The 16,556-nt window shown below is 52.2% G+C and overlaps 1 protein-coding gene, 1 long non-coding RNA gene and 1 pseudogene across 6 annotated transcripts in view; 1 reads left to right on the top strand and 2 right to left on the bottom strand.

Moving 5' to 3' along the window:
• Positions 1–16,556, bottom strand: part of RUVBL1 (RuvB like AAA ATPase 1) — a 97,362-nt gene that overhangs the window by 7,702 nt on the left and 73,104 nt on the right. Inside the window, exons 9-11 of one of the 5 annotated variants that reach the window (XR_013413383.1) lie at positions 13,962–15,544; positions 10,193–11,598; positions 8,689–9,136 (exon numbers count right to left, since the gene is read on the bottom strand). Coding sequence is in view for 3 of the 5 variants with exons in the window: in NM_001266990.1 (NP_001253919.1) it covers positions 8,977–9,136; positions 10,193–10,284; positions 15,442–15,544 (355 nt within the window). In the remaining 2 variants the exon portion in view is untranslated. Of the gene's footprint in view, positions 1–8,688; positions 9,137–10,192; positions 11,599–13,961; positions 15,545–16,556 lie in introns of those variants that run through there. The other 4 variants (XR_013413384.1, NM_001266990.1, XM_077990643.1 and 1 more) reach the window with 4 other exon arrangements.
• Positions 2,500–2,680, bottom strand: LOC114676652 (U2 spliceosomal RNA; annotated as a pseudogene).
• On the top strand, positions 4,630–8,620 carry LOC106996808 (uncharacterized). The gene is made up of 2 exons (XR_013414322.1): positions 4,630–5,357; positions 6,465–8,620. It is a non-coding gene; the product is annotated as an uncharacterized LOC106996808 (long non-coding RNA).

Raw genomic sequence — 16,556 nt, 5'->3', positions numbered from 1 at the left:
TACTCCTAGGTGGGCTCCAGCCTCAGTATTTACTTGTAGTCTTAGACCTTGTCTTAGAAACTGATTTCCAAGGGGAGTTGGGTCAGAGCAGGATGGTCCCTCTGAAACCACCTGATGGACAGGTGTGGGCCTGGCCTTGCAGAAGCCACACCTCAGCACTGTTTGGAGACTGCCAGGACACATGTGCAGCCAGGTCTGCCCTGCGCTCCCTCTGTACCTGCTGGCCCCAGGAGCAGGCTCAGGGAAGCCCTGGACAGGAGCACAGCACGTGGCCTCAGGCTCCAGACCAGCCAGGCGCTGTGAAATGCTGAGGCAGGCAGGGTGCTTGCCAATATAAATATGTTAGAAAACCTGCCGCCCCAGGGAAGCAGTAGGCCATCTCTCGTGCCTCAGGTACTTGGCTGCACTTGTGGCCGTGGCCCCTCTCACCTGAGGGCAAACAGAGCCCACATTCCAGCAGCCACGCGTGCTTCGAGATGGCAGGCCCTGGTGTGGCTTACTGTGGCGTCTCTCCACCTGGCTCTTCCTGTGCAAAGGGAACTCATGCTCAGAGATGGGTGGTAAGGCTTACTCTTCTTTTTCCCTTGGGGCAGGCACTGTCCCAGCCACTTCCTACATGTGCTCTCACTTCACCCCACTAGAGGCCCAGGAGGAAACAAGTCTGTCCATTTTATAGGTGAAGAAACTGAGGCCTAGGGAAATAGAGTACAGCCAAAAGTCACTTAGCTCCAGAGCCAGGACAAAAAGCCTAAGGCTCACTTCCTACCCCAAGTCCCTGTCTGGTTGCTGGTCCTGCCTGCAGGTACTTCCCCAGCCTGCTCCTGCTGAAGCCAGGCCAGCATGAAGTCCTCAGGAAGGCTGGTATGAGCCTCCCATCTCATTCCTGAGGGGTCTGAGCCCCATGGCCTGGGGAAGAGCAACAGATTCCTGACAAGGGCCAGGAGTTGGGCATGTGGCACTGTCCGAGAGTCAGCAGAAGCCCCAACCTGAACTTCAGCACCCACCAATGCCTGGTTCTGGAGAGCCAGGTGTGCCCCTAAGTGGTAGTGCCCACCTCACTCCCCTGCCCCAATCCGTTCTAGGGCCACATCACCCACTCCTTTCCACACAGCAAACATTATTGAGCCCCATGGGGAAATGGAACAGAAGGTGCTTCTCCCCTCGAAAGCTCATGCCCCAGCAGAAAGGGTTCTGCAGTGTCTGTCTAACCTGTGGGCCTTGTTCCCTCTGCTGTCTGCCTGACAAGCTCCTGTTCATCCTTCAAAGCACAGCTCAATAAGGCTAGAAACATCTAAATGCCTATCGGAGGGGGGTGAATAAATTACAGCAGCTCCTCCCTGTGGAAAGGAACTAGGAGGACATTCTTTATATGTTGAGTTAGAAGAATCTCCAAGACATGCTGTCAAGGAAAAATACAGAAAGCAAGAAACAGCGTATGTTCCTATTTGTGTTTAAAAGCGGGGTAGGAAGCAACTAACAGACTACATCAGGAAAAGGCGTAGCAATTTCTCATAAAACTAGACACACACCCTACCCCCAGCTATTCTATTCCTGGGTATTGAAACCCAAGATGAAAATGTATGCCTATACAAAGACTTGTACAGAATTTCATAATAGCTGAAAAATAAGGAATAGCCTAGATGACCATCCACCAATGGATACATGTGGTGGATCCACACGGTGGCATTTTACCCAGCAATAAAAAAGAACAAACTACCCATACACACAACATTGACGAAGCTCAAAAGCTAAGTGAAAGAAACAAGTCATGTTGTATGATCTCATTTACATGAAATTCTAAAGCAGGAAAACGTAATCTATGGCAAAAAAAAAAAAAAATCTAACAGTGGTTGCCTCTAGTGTGTTAGAGATTGGCACAAGGAACTTTCTGGGCAATAGTAATATCTTTCACTGGAGTTTGGTTTCATTAGTCAGGACTCATGGAATGCTCCACTTAGGATTTGTGCATTTCACTGTATTTTTTACATTTAAAAATAACCATAAGTGGCCAGGCACAGTGGCTCACACCTGTAATGACAGCACTTTGGGAGGCCAAAGCAGGCAGATCACCTGAGGTCAGGAGTTCAAGACCAGCCTGACCAACATGAAGAAACCCCATCTCTACTAAAAATACAAAATTAGCTGGGCATGGTGGCATGTGCCTGTAATCCCAGCTATTTGGGAGGCTGAGGCAGGAGAATCACTTGAACCCAGCAGGGGGTGGTTGCAGTGAGCTGAGATTGCGCCACTGCACTCCAGCCTGGGCAACAGGAACAAACCTCCGTCTCAAAAAAAAAAAAAAAAATTAAAAAACTGTAATCAAGTACTGAACTCTAGGTAAAGATACACGTGCTTGACTACGGAGGTGGTTGTGTCTGCAACTCACTTTGAAATGCACAGAAGACTGACAAGGCAGACTGGCAGGCAGACAGGGATGGGCAGTGCCTAGACAACAGGGATATGGGGGCTCACCTGAAATCCTTTTTTTCATTCCCCCAAAGAAGGTGCACTATTCCTGGAGGTACTGCAATACCAGGTGGACACATGGAGTGGAAGGAGCAAGGTCCTATTCCATCTCCCTGCTCCAAAAATCCATTTAATATACTGTCCTCAGACAGCAGATATTAAACTGATAAGAACACATACTACACTTGATCTTAGCCAAAGGCTGAGAGGCGATCGCTTGTAATTCTTGCAGTTTTCCATGTGACATGTTTCATAATGAGTGTTGAGAAGGTGCTGTGAGTGTGTGCTGCCCCACGCATGTCCTGGCCATCTCTAGAGGAACACACCGGTGTAAGACAGGCACTTCTGGAGAGGGAACAGGAGGCAGGGGGCAGGTGTGGAGGGAGGTTTTTCACGCTACACGCCTTTGGCAATTTTCCATCAAAAAACTAAGTGTATGTACATTTAATTGAAAGCCCAGGCCGGGCGCGGTGGCTCACGCCTGTAATCCCAGCACTTTGGGAGGCCGAGGCGGGCGGATCACAAGGTCAGGAGATCGAGACCACGGTGAAACCCCGACTCTACTAAAAATACAAAAAATTAGCCGGGCGCGGTGGCGGGCGCCTGTAGTCCCAGCTACTCAGGAGGCTGAGGCAGGAGAATGGCGTAAACCCAGGAGGCGGAGCTTGCAGTGAGCCGAGATCGCGCCACTGCACTCCAGCCTGGGCGACAGAGCGAGACTCCGTCTCAAAAAACAAAAAACAAAAAAACAAAAAAAAGAAAGCCCAACTCAGCCTTCCCCCACTGCTCCTTCCCCGCATGCACGTGGGGACACACACGCCTTCCTCCCTGCCTGCCAGGACTTCAACCTCTCCTGCTGGGAAGTCGCACACTTCCGTCGCGACTTCCCAAGTCATGCTAGGTGTGACTTGGAATCTCGGAACCCCGGGCTAGGCCTGACCACGCCCCCATGGGGGCAGCACGGCGGGGGCGGAGCCTGGGACTGAAACGCCACGGGCGCGGCTCTGTGCGTGTCCACCCACGCGGGGGCGCTGTGTCCTCGCAAGCTCCCGCTGGGCGCCGCGCGGCCCTGGGGAGGCTGTGGTTTTCGAGGGGAAAAGGGAGAGCGGCTGGCACTGTCCCGGCTGCCGCTTGGCCCTGAGACCCCCACCGCCCATGGGATAGGCCCCAGTCCACCCAGCCGGGCCCCCCACCCTTCCCCTTGTCTCGCTCCCCTTGGCAGTTCGGGCTTCGGGTCAGTCCCACACTCGCGCCCAACTGTCCCTGCTGCGCTCCTGTCACTGGCTTTGGGAAGCCCTCCGGCCCCCTCTCTGCACACCTGGCACGCGGCTCCTCCCTAGCGCCATGTGGGTATTTGGGTTGGGCGAGCCTCTCCCTCTCGAGTCCCGAGGGGGTCCCGGCGGCCCAGGGCTCTTCTGGAGGGGCAGTGCCTGAGAGGCGGGTCGCTTCGAGTGGGGATTTGTGCGCTCTGGGGCGGGGGGTGGGTGGGGTGGGGCAGACGGCTCCTGCCCCCGTCACCCAGTGGGGCGCGAGCAGGGCCAACCGTGCACTGAGAGCGCTAAGGGCGTCCCCAACAGCATGACCCGACCCAGGGACGAAGCTCTGGGGGATGGGACCACTTGCGATGTCTGCTAAAGGAGCACAGCAGGGCGGGCCGGCGTGGAGGGGCGAGGATCGGCATTCCTGCGGGTCTGCCCGGAGGGTGGGGAACCTGGGATTTAGCCATGGGACCTGTGGAAGGGTTTTGGTCGGGGTCCTGACAGTCAAGTCTGGGTTCTCAAAGATGGTTGGGACAGTGGGCAGGCTTGTAAAGGCCGAAGAGGCTGGTGGACCTGGTGGCTGAGGCCTAGGCCAGGCAGGGGTTGGGGTAGAGAGGTCACAGCAGGTGTGGTCCCTCCTCCTCCCACCCCTCAGGCCTAAGTAACTCAGGCCTTTGTGTTACGGCTGCACCGGGACCTCCACCCACTACACACGCGCTCACGCAGCCCAGTGAAAACCTGCACCGTGTGCCCCGTGTGCAGACCTGCAGCATGCACCCCGCACCCAGCCGTGTCCCCCGTTCCCTGCACGTGGCTCCAGTGTAAGTGCAGTGTGCTGTGTGTGGCGTCCCAGCGCGCACCCCGCACCCCACCGTGTCCCTCTGGGTGCGGGGTCCGCGTGCCCGCGCCCTCCCCGCAGCTGCCGGCGTCCCCATTAATCACGCGGCGCTGACGGCGCAGTGATCTGCGCGCTGGCGGCGTGACGGTGACGGTGACGGCGGGTGACGGAGCGGGCAATCGGCGGGCGCCCATCGGCCCATCTTATCGCGCCGGCCCAGCCGCCGCCCGCCGCGCGCCGCCCATTGATCGCGCCGGGCCCCTGCCCGGGGGTCAGTGCGGGCCGGGCCGGCCTGACAGCCGCATCCATCGCCTAGACGCGCGCTGATGGCGGCCCGGCCTGCATGGCCCGGCCATTAATCACCGTGCCTGCCGCCAAGTGACGGGGAGGGGCGGCAGGGCAGCAGGGGCCGACAGGCAGTCCCCGCGGCCGGCCCACCCCTTCCCCATTCTGGGGCCCCACTGCGTGGCCCACCCTGCGCCCTGAGCTCCCCAGTCCCGCTGCCCAGGACTCCCTCACCCCCTATCCTGCTCTCCCCAGAATGGAAGGGGAGTGGCCGCACACTGGAGGAAGCAAGGAAGAGGAACTTCTGTGTGGAGAATGAATGGATGACCATGAATGGAGGGGTGAACACTGTTCTACCTCCCGAGGGACCTCTTTTCCAGACACCAAATGAGAGCAGGTCTGACCTGACAAACACCAGCGCTGGTCGCGGCAAGGGGGTGGTCATTTCGCCCCCTCTGGCTGCCTCAGCCCTAGCTGAGCCTCACCCAGGATGGGATGCCAGGGCCCCGGTGAGAAGCAGTGCGTTGTTTCTGGCAGTTGCCCCGTGCTATCCCCTCCGCTCTTGGGCTGTGTGGCCCTGAGCCAGTGCTGGCCCCTCTGGGCTGCAGGGCTTTTTCCAAACACAGGGGGATCCTAAGGGTCCTTCCAAGTGCCAGCTGTCTGCGAAAGGGAGGGGCAGGCCTAGCAGGCTGTTTGCTCCAGTTTGACAAACTGTGACCTCTTTCCAAGTGGGCCAGGGATCAGGAACTCTTTACTGCCTGTTAGTCTCTTGGGTACCTGATGCAGCCACATGTGGGTCACTTCACCAAGTCCTCACATGGGTCTATGGCATATGAACTTCCCACTCTCACATCAGGAAACCAAAGACTCACGAGGCTAGGACCAAGGGCCACACAGAGGAGGAAAATGCAATCAATGCCATGCCCTGCTGAGCCCCAGAACCGCTTGGTCCCCATCCACTGCGCCTCTGCCCACAGCCCTCCCAGAGCAGGGGGGTACCCCAGCTGCTCTGCCCAGGGCTGGCCACAGTTTCTGAGAGAGAGAGGTCGACTGGGAGTGCAACCCCACCCCCATTCTGTACCCCCATTTTATTATACAAATGGCTAAGAAAGGTTTGCTAACCAAGAAGTCACTTTCTAGTGTGAGAGCACGATCCACTTAGTCCTAAAAAACAAACTGTCCTACCAATCAATCTGGCAGATGCAACCCTAAGACATGTTGCAGTAAGAAGGTGTCTGCACTGAGAAAATGAGGCAGGGCACAAGGCGGTTTCCCTGCCACGGCCAGGGACGCGTCTTTCAAGAGCCCTTCCCAGTCTCACAAGTATCTCTGGGGCCATTAGCACACGAGACAGGGTGCTGGGATTTATGTGAAAATCCCTCCCTCCCTCTCCTCAGCCACCCAATCGGCTCCCTGGGTGGCACCCAAGAGAGCCTGGGCTGAGAGCCTGGAATATTCAACCACTTCCAATGACCAGCCCCCACCCTGCCTCACTTTAATATTACAACAATTTTTCACACTGGAGCTGAAATAGTGCAAAAAATGGGGCTGCTGTAATTGTTGTTAGATTGTGTGTCAGCCTGATAAGATGTAACAAATATTTTCCTCCCCACCAGGGTCTGTTTCCCTCTTAGTAATGGATGGAGAAACTTCTCATAGTCGGCGAGGGATCAGTCGTAAAAACTTCGCCTAGAAGATTAATGTAATAATCACAGACCTTGCTGGAAAAACTAGGAGGAAAATTAAAATAATCTCACCTTCCTACCTATCCAGAACCATCTCCCTCACTTTGGAGCATAGACCAGCGAATTGGGCCAGCTCTCTGGGCACCACCTCAGCTAGGATACCTGAGGAGCAGGAACCAAAGGTCTGTGGCCTGGGAAGAGCGAGACCACGGTCCCCTCCTCACCTGGCTGCTCTGGATGTTGGTACCTTGGGCAGCCGAAGAAGACTCTGTCCCCACCCACGGCTGGGAGATCTGCTGTCAGCACCACTTCCATCCTGTTCCTTAAACACCATGAAAGGCTTGGGGCCCAAGTGAGAGGCCCCGCTGGAGCAGAGGCCTGCCTGGTTCTTGTCCTCTAGGTGGGTCACCTTCTCCACACTGGACCCCGCTTCCTTCACCTGCCTGGTAGAAAGGTCAGATCTTGACAGCTCCTAGCTGCCACTAAATGCCAACACAGAAAGAGGCAGTATGGCCCCCAGGTGTTAGGAACACAGGTTCCAAACAGCCTGATTTCAAATCCTGGTTCCGTCTCTCACTAGCTGGGCAAGGGACTTGCCTGAACTGCCCCCTCCTCCTCTATGGAAGTGGACTTGGAAGTGGGCTAGCACACCTATCCCAGTCTCACAGGCTACCGTGAAGGCAACATGGAACGCAGAGTGTGAACACAGTCCCTGGTGCAATAAGCTCTTGCTGCATCTCTCTCTGTTTGTCTAACATGGCTCGAGTGGGGAGGCTAAAGACAAGTGCAGCCTCAGAGGACACTGGCAGCCAGCATGGGCCACATGCACAGCTGACTCCATGAAGGGTCCTACCACCACTGCTGTGCATGCCAGGGTCCTCAGGGGCCAGGCCCAGGGAGAAGATTCACACTGGCAGCAGGGACAGGCTGGCGCCTCTCAGGCTAGGTGGGATCCCCAGCATCATCTCCGCCCCCTCCCACTGTCCCCTTGACATGACTACAGGGGACTGTCCCTAATGGAAGGACAATGCTGCTTGCCCCACAAGGAGCTCATTGTTAGTTTGGACTAAAGCACTGAACCAAGATGACCATCCTGGTCAGCCCTGCCTCCCATATCATAACAGCACAGAGATCCAGTCTGAACTTGCACAAGGGGCAAGTGGTAGGAACAGTGTCCGGGTGCTCAGCCCTACCTCAGGCACCACAGAGCCGGCAGGGAAGGACAGGCGTGGCAAGGGCAAGAACGCAGCGCTCATCCTACTGGGAAGGCACATTCCAGTCAAGTGCACTGCCCAGTGCTGCACTTGCCCTTGCTGCTTACTTAGTGGGTGAACCCAGAGATGCGGCCAGAGAGATGGGGACACATCAGAGGGACACACGAGCCAACTGACAGAGCTCTCACTGGCCAAAGCTGGCTCAATTTGAGCAACAAAATAAATCTACTAAAGTATACGATGAACTTCCATGAGTCCATTCTGATACAATCTTCCATGCAGAATCCCAAATAATTTTGGTAAATATTCAGTCCTCTAGAGGTGAGCATAACCGCCACCCTTTAAGTGTGGGCTGCACATAGTGACTTCCTTCCAAAGAAATCAGTATGGAAAGGCAGCACAGAGTAACTTTACAGTGAGAAGACCCCACAAACATGACCTCAGCCATCAAGGGTCAAGGTCACCATCAACGATGAGTCATGTTGTTAGCATGTGACGAGAACCACACATGGTATGATGTGATGAGAACTGCATTTCACCTCTGTATCTTCCTCTCCATAACCCACAATCCCAGTCTACTCACGAGAAAAGCATCAAGACAAACCCCAACTGAGGGATGTTCTACAGAATACCTGATCAGTCCTCCTCAAAACTGTCAGGGTCATCAAGAACAAGAAAAATGTAAGAAAATGTCACAGCCAAGAGGCATCTAAGGAGACATGACAACTAGTTGTAATGGGTTATCCCGGATGAGATCCTGAGACAGAAAAAGGACATTAGGTAAAACTGAGAAAATGTGAATGCAGTATAATAATGCATCGGTATTGGTCATTCACCGTGACAAATGTGCTATCTGATGTAACATGTTAACAAGAAGGGAAACTGGGTACAAGATACATGGGAACTCCCTATGGTATGTTCACAATGACTCTACAACTAAAACTGTTCTGCAAAGTTTATTTTTAAAAAACTTAGAATAGAGAGAGAGAGATCAAAATAACCTATGAAGATTTATAGAAAACACACCAGGTAAGGAAGGGTTCTTTCAAAGCAACCACAGGAACAGTTATGATAATTTAAAAAGAAATGCTTTCCACACTGAACTGACAGTGCTGTAGACCACGCCCTGAGTGGGGACGGCAGCCCCAAGCCCAGGGGCGAGCGCCCACAGGCCAGACCCAGGCCAGACACACCTGGGGAGTCTCTTGCTGCTGAAAACCTCAGCCATCTCACTTCATGTACTTATCCTGCTGATCAGCCAGGATTTTGGCAGAGGACTTGGCATCATAGAAAAGCTCACTGATCTCTTCGACGTGCTCTTTCTCGATGCTGTCCTTCCCGTTGATTTTAGCAAGCAAGTTGGCCGGGGTCAGCAGCTGCACTGAGTACCTAGAGTGGACAGAGGCCAGGGCTGGAGTGAAACTGGGGCCACCGAAGCCCCTTCCCCCAAATCAGCAGGCAGCACTGACACCAGGAGCAGAGCCCAGTGCTAGGCTTGTGCCAGCTGATATGAGCACAGAAAAGGGGAGACAAAGTTGTCACTTCTCAGAGAGCTGTAGTCATTACCCCATCAGAGAGGGGCCAGGAGCCACCAAGAAGACATAAGTGCTATTCCCCAAATCTTTAGTACAGTCTACAAATCCTCCAATAGGAAGTAACATCACTGCTACTGGAAAAGGACTGCAAACTTAAATGTATACAGGTGTCCAACAGATAGGGATATTTAACATGGCAGGGAAACAAAAACACAGCCAGCTGGAAGTACATGCCCATCCAAAGGCATGAAGACTCTGCCGTTTTTAAAAAGTACCCCTTCATCCAAACCTCATAGCTTGCATTTCTGCCTTCAACCTCAGGAACAAGAACTGACTAAAGGGATGTAGGGAAGGGCTGAGGACTGTGAAGCAATGATTTTACAATGAGTCAGGCCACTGTGAAGGGACATGCTCTGCAGGTCCTGCCTTTGAGTTGCTGGAGAACTGTCTATGTCTGCGCTCCTCCCTGGCTCTCCATACCCACCACCCAGACATTTTTTATTTGCTTGATGGTTAAATAAATCAAAAAAGTTAAAGATTTACCAGGCCTCATAACATCACTGGGAGAACAGGAGCCAGGGCCCTGGCTAATTAGCTGCCACATGGTCCCTACTCTCTAATTCTATGCATCTTCTCTGCCACAAGAAGGCCCAGGGTCAAAGCACTCCCACCAGAGGGGAGCATCTGCTGCAGGCCACAGGGACTTCACCCTTACTCTAGCTTGTTAAACACCATCAGATAAATCCTCTGCATTTGAAACTCAAGTGCCCTGGCACCCATCACGCCAGGAAGAGCAGATGGATACAGTCCTGTGCCCTAGGAAGGGATCTGCCTTTATTGTCCAGAATGACCCCAGTGAGAGCCCTGGCTGTGCTGGGGAGGCCCCGGCGGGCCCAGGGTACTGGCTCACCTCAGTGTCGTCTTGGTGCCAATCTCCCCCAGGTGGTTCAGTGCCTCCTCACTGATGTTGATTCCCTCCGTCTGGGCACGGATTTTAATGATCTTTTAAAGGAGAAAAAACATGATCAACAGTGACTGACCTCAAGTGTCCCATTTCTAAAGTGCTTTAAAGACAATGTTGCTCAGTATTTCTCACTGTGCAGCATAAGAGAAATCAAGACCTGGGCTGGTGGGCAGGAAGCAAACGCCTGCCCAGCACTGCCGGCCCGGCACCCTCCAGGGGGCATGTGCAGCCCCACAGTATGCATGAATAGCATCACAGCCAGTATGCTGTGTTCAACTGACTCAAGTGTGGCTGGTGCCCCAGGAGGTGTGCAGCTTCCAAGTGGCTCACTCTTGCCTCCATGTCCTTCCCTCCCCTGTCACCAGGCAGAGAACTGGGGCCTCTTCTAACCTACCCTGGGCTCCCACAAGGGCTCTAACCTACCTCTCCAGCATGGGCACTACCACCTACAAGCACTCAGGCAAGAAGAGACATTTTTTATTTGCTTGATAAATATGATGGTTAAATAAATCAAAAAAGTTACTTTTAAAGATTTACCAGGCCTCATAACATCACCGGGAGATATCTAATCTATCAAGAAGAGGCTGACGCTTGTTGCAGTTTGAAGATCTTGGTAGAGTTGGAGGGGAGGCAGGCTGTTGGCGGGGATGCTGTAACACGGTGGACCAGGATCCTGCAGGCGTACCAGCACTGAGTGATAAGGGGCAGCCGGGATAATGATGTTGTGTGTTGTGGAGCTGAGATAACTGCAGGACTTCGAGCCGCATATAATACAGGAATTTTTCACTTTGGCAGCTTCGTAAACAAGATATCAAGAAGCCCTTGTTGAAATTAAAGCCATAAAAGCACACCCAGTGTAGAGGCACAGGAGCTGGGAAAGACTGAGTCCCAGCTTCAGCCTTCCAGGAGGGAGGAGAGCCAGAGCTTTACTGAGGTGGCCACATCAAGCCTCGCTTGTCAGCTCTCCAGGCTGGGACCCTGCGGGCAGGAGCTGCAGGGGTGGGGAGCCCAGTCTCTGATGATCCTGGCTGGGCTGGGGGGACAGCACGTCGGCTGCCCATAGATGGGAAAGGCCTTGGAAAGCACCAGCAGGCAAGAGCGGCTGCAATGAGCCGGGTGAGGGTGAAGTGCTTGGCCAGCAAACACTCTGGGGAGGCAGCCCCTCCACCCACAGCCACCACTGCTACAAGGTGCTGTCTGAAGTCTTCCCTTTTGTCAAGATGGGCTCAGAACTCAGATCTTTGTACAAAATGTGCTGATTTTGGCCGGACGCAGTGGCTCACGCCTGTAATCCCAGCACTTTGGGAGGCCGAGGCAGGTGGATCACCTGAGGTCAGGAGTTTAAGACCAGCCTGACCAATATGGCAAAACCCCATCTCTACTAAAAAGACAAAAATTAGTTGGGTGTGGTGGCACATGCCTGTAATCCCAGCTACTTGGGACACTGAGACAGGAGAATCGCTTGAACCCGGGAGGTGGAGGTTGCAGTGAGCTGAGATTGTGCCATGGCACTCCAGTCCGGGCAACAAGAGAGAAACTCCGTCTCCAAAAAAAAAAAAGGTCCTGATTTCTAGATGTCAGCAACTTGTTCAAATATTTCACAAACACTGCATAGGCCACATGAAACTTATCTGCTGGGCTCATGGGTGAACTGCCAGGGTGTGAGCTCCACTGAAACAATCTTAGCTTGTGCAGGAGGAGTTCCACTGTTTGAGATTCAAAGCTAAATGCAGCTGGGCAGAGAGGGGCCCTCTGAAGTTACTGGATGGTACAAGGACAATCAAGAAAAGGAAATGGGGGTGACTCCCTGCTCCATCAACAAAACTCCCCTCTGAACACAGCTTCAAGGTAAAAAAGGCTTCTTACTCACAGCTGGGACTGAGGAAACTGCCAGGTCCTGCCAAGAAAAATGTCCCCAGAGGACCTTCTGAAACTCCAGGGAGATGCAAATATTGAATCCTGGAGCCTGGTCACAGGAGACAGCTTCAGCCTAAGCGTCTCCCCTTCAGTGAGCTGCACTGAATCTGCGGCTCAGCTTCCAGAATGTCAGGGACACTCTGCTCTCTCTCTCACTAGAGCAGGTCAAAGCAATCGTGAGAGCGTCCGTCTCAAGCTGCTCGAAAACGGACAATTCATAAATGAGATCTTTAATCATTTAATAACCTGCAGGGATAGTTTATGAGGGTGTCGGCTTGGATTGCAGAGTACACAAGTTACATCGAGTTTGTTTAAAAACCTAGCCCAGGCTCCAGTAAAAATGCTGAGGTTATTGCCTGGGCCAGTGGGAACAAAGCCACGAGTCCTGACAGAAAGCCTGAGGAGAGGCCCTCCTGACTAAGCCAAGATAGCCCTAGCCCAGAGCTGGCCTGGCAAATCACTGTTCTAGAAGCACAGTGCAGAACATTCCAGACTGCTTGGGCCAGGAGCTCTGGGTTCGAATGGCAGCAGCAAGGGTGAATTAGCTCTGAGTGGTGGTCCTGACTCTGCTGCTTACTCTCCACATGGCCACAGGACCCTCATTCTTGGAGCCTCCAACATTGGCTATTGCGAAGCTGTTGTACGTTGTACGTAGAGGACCCTAGAGGGTACCTATGAAGCACACAAAGCTATGAATACAGTAATAACAACAGCAATGGGAAGGATGGGAGGGCCCGTTATTGCCAATACCTCACGAATTCTAATGACAATCTTGCAAAGGAGGGAGCAGATCTTTCACTTAACAGAGAAGGTAGAGGCTCAGTGAGATGCACCAAATTGCTCAAGTCATTCAGTAGGCAAATGATGGCCTCAAAATACTCCTGGTGTCTCTGGTCCTGACCACATCTGTGCTGGGCTGCCTTTTTTGGCGGGACACACGGGGTTTTAGACCCAAAAGTAAGGTGCTATGTCCTGCAGTAAGAATGGGCCAAGAATTGCCTAGGACTCTGTTTCTGCTTCTGCTTCTGTTCAGTGAATGCCTTGGCTTCAACCTGGCAGTCACCCAAGAGCAAGACACCCTTACTTGGCAATGAGGCCAAGATGAGATGGTCATTGACACCATCTCCTAAATAACATATACAATTGCTACTATGAACCATAACTGCTTCAGTAATTTGCCAGTGCTGGTTACGAAGGGAGATCCGTGACTCTCCTGATGCATCCCTACAGCACTCCTGCATGTGGTCAATAAGAGATGCCGGCAGGTCCACGCTGGACCTCCAGCCATGGGAGAGTAGCTGAAGTGCTGGGAAAGGCCCACCCCAAGGAGAGGCCCTGACTGCTCCAAAGGAAAGATCCTGCTCACAAACTGCCAGAGGAAAGCCACCTCACGAATCCTGATGACAATGACATGAGAGATTTCTAGCAGCAGGGAAGTTGAGTAGCACAGTGATTAAGAACACAGGTTTCTGGATCAGAAAGCCTGAATTACAGCCAGTCCTGTTACCTGCTAGTCACTGACTAATGTTATGAACTTGGGCAAATTAGTTACCCTAGGTCTCAGTGTCCTCATCTGTCTTTTTTTGAGACAGGGTCTCACTCTGTTGGAGTGCAGTGGCACCATCACAGCTCACTGCAGCCTCGACCTCCTGGGCTAAAGCGATCCTCTCACCTCAGCCTCCCAAGTAGCTGGGACTACAGGCACACATCACCACACCTGGCTAACTTTTTATGTTTTGTTGAGTAGGGGTGTCGCTATGTGGCCCAGGCTGGTCTCAAACTCCTGAGCTCAAGTGACCCTCCAGCCTCAGCCTCCCAAAGTACTGGGATTACAGGTGTGAGTCACCATGCCTAGGTAATGTCCTCATCTTTTAAAACTACTGGGTAATGACAGTAGTTCTCCCTGCCTCATGGGTTACTGGGGATCAAATGGAATCAAACTGGCCAGGCATGTCCTGTTCAACACGATGCTTAACAGAGTGCCATGCTCTGGTGAAAAGACAAGGTCCAGGCAAAGTGCATCGAGATGTCACTGCAGCCCCAGCCTGCTCAGCATCTCCAACCATGGCTGCACACCAGAGTCCACCAGAAGAGAACATTTGGGGCAAGGGTGGGCAGGGCAGAGGAAAGAGCGCAGCACATACCACCTCTGAGACACCAATCCAGGGTATGTACCACTGAACAGATGGCCTGGGCTCTGCAGGGCACTGCCTGGTTTTGCATCCTGGACTTACAGCTCCGTGACTCAAATGTAAAAAATAAAACAGATGGTGATCATACGGAATACCTGAAAATACCATTAAGGTGACTAGAAATTCCTAGTCCAATGATTCCAATGCTTGGCACTTAGTTGTGCTCGAGCTGCACATCAAGCAAGAGGCAATTCCTACAGAGACCACTGGGACTGTGGCCCTTTGGATAAAGCCCACGCTCATACATTCCTGTCGTCTCCCAACTCCAAGCCTAACCCAGATTCAGCTCACGCAGACTTATGGGCATGCACTGTGTGCCAGCCACGGAGCTAGATGCTTCCAGGGGTCCTTCAATGAAGCCTCTTATTATACGATCAGTTTCACAAACTCTATCTTCAGGTGCTCTTCTAAGCTGTATGATGCTGTCTCGCCATCACCTCTGTGGACTTGGCAGAGGCCCTCAAGGACTCTATTGCAAAGCCACAGACCTGCCCAGGGGCGGCCTCCAAAGCTGCTGAGAAACTTGTCATTCGTCATGCTGTTTACAACAGACAGGCTCTGCTAAGACACAGGCACTGGCCTCTTCCAGGTCAGGGTGGCTACATTCTATACCCTGCTGGAGCTGGCTTGCTGTTGGTTCAGGTGGAACAGTGAGCCTGGCCTTGTCCTCCGAGTAAAAAAGGCCACAGGCATAGTCTGGCCTGGTCACCAAAAGGCTATCACTAAATCATATTTTATTGCCTCCTTTTTATAGAGCTGGTAGCTTCCCTAATGGCTATCATCAAATTGATTTTTTCACTAACCTTTTCCTAAAGCTTATCAAAGGGGGAACAGCAGAAAAGCAAACAGCCAAGACAGGGAACTGAGCTTCTTTTGACACTTGGGGCAATGTCTAGTTAGCCCAATCCATCTTTCAGATGGGGAGACTGAGACTCCGGAGTAATGTGAATTGCTCGAGGCCAGTAGCTAAGTGGTGAGATGGTGAATGGCAGCCAGATCCAAGCCGCAGATACCGTTCTGCACAGCCATCAGTGAACACTGGGAGCAAATGAGAGAAGACAGCAGGAGGGAAGAAGGGAGGCTCACCTGTTTCATTTCCTGTGGAGTATACAGCATGGTCCGGATTATCATTACTCGGTCCAGAAGGTCAAGAGGGATGCCGTGAGGGGATGTGATGTCCTCAGTGCCTCTGTAAGGGGCAAAATTAATCCCATCACCTAAGCCTCTGTTAGACAAGAAAGGACACTGGAAATACAGATCCAGCATTCACAACACAAGCAGCTGGCTAGGCAGCCTAAGAATCAGAGCCAGGACCACAGTAAACAGACTAACCTCCAGTGGCATAAAAACAACTTCAGGCTGGGCGCGGTGGCTCACACCTGTAATGCCAACACTTTGGGAGGCAGAGGCGGGTAGATCACCTGAGGTCAGCAGTTCAAGAACAGCTGGCCAACATGTTAAAACCCTGTCTCTACTAAAAATACAAAAGTTAGCTGGACATGGTGGTACACACCTATAATTCCAGCTACTGGGGAGGCTGAGGCATGAGAATCACCTGAACCCGTGAGGCAGAGGTTGCAGTTAGCTGAGAGTGTACCGCTGCACTCCACCCTGAGTGACAGAGTAAGACTCTGTCCCAAAAAGAAAAAAAAAAAACCAACTTCATTATCTTGGTAATCATCAGTATCATAGGAAAACTGGGAAACAGGAAAAAACAATAACTAAAATCATACTCAAAAATAATCATCTAGATATCTGCCAAACTTTCATATATATACAAATTATGTAGTATAATACATAGTATGTACTATATATTACATATAGTACATATATGTACATATATAACTATATACTATATATAATACTCTATAGCATAATTTTACAAATTATACTAAGTATGCACATATTTTTTTGTTTTTGTCCATGTTGCTTCAGTCTTCTTTGCTTTGTTTTGTTTTGTTTTTGAGACCGGGTCTTGTTCTATGGCCCAGGCTGGAGTGCAGTGGCATGATTCTGGCTTACAGCAGCCCCAGACTCCTGGGCTCAAGGGCTCCTCCCACCTCAGCCTCCCGAGTAGCTTGGAGTACAGGTGTGAGCTACTGCACCTGGCTTGCATCAGTCTTAATACTTATGTTTAATATTTACTTAACAATCCATTAAATATTTTACTTAACCCAAATCGTTAAGCATTTAGGTAGTTT

Source organism: Macaca mulatta, chromosome 2 (genome assembly GCF_049350105.2).
Source record: "Macaca mulatta isolate MMU2019108-1 chromosome 2, T2T-MMU8v2.0, whole genome shotgun sequence".
NCBI lineage: Eukaryota > Metazoa > Chordata > Mammalia > Primates > Cercopithecidae > Macaca > Macaca mulatta.
Note: the sequence above shows the minus strand (reverse complement) of the source record. Positions and strands in the feature narration are given on the sequence as shown.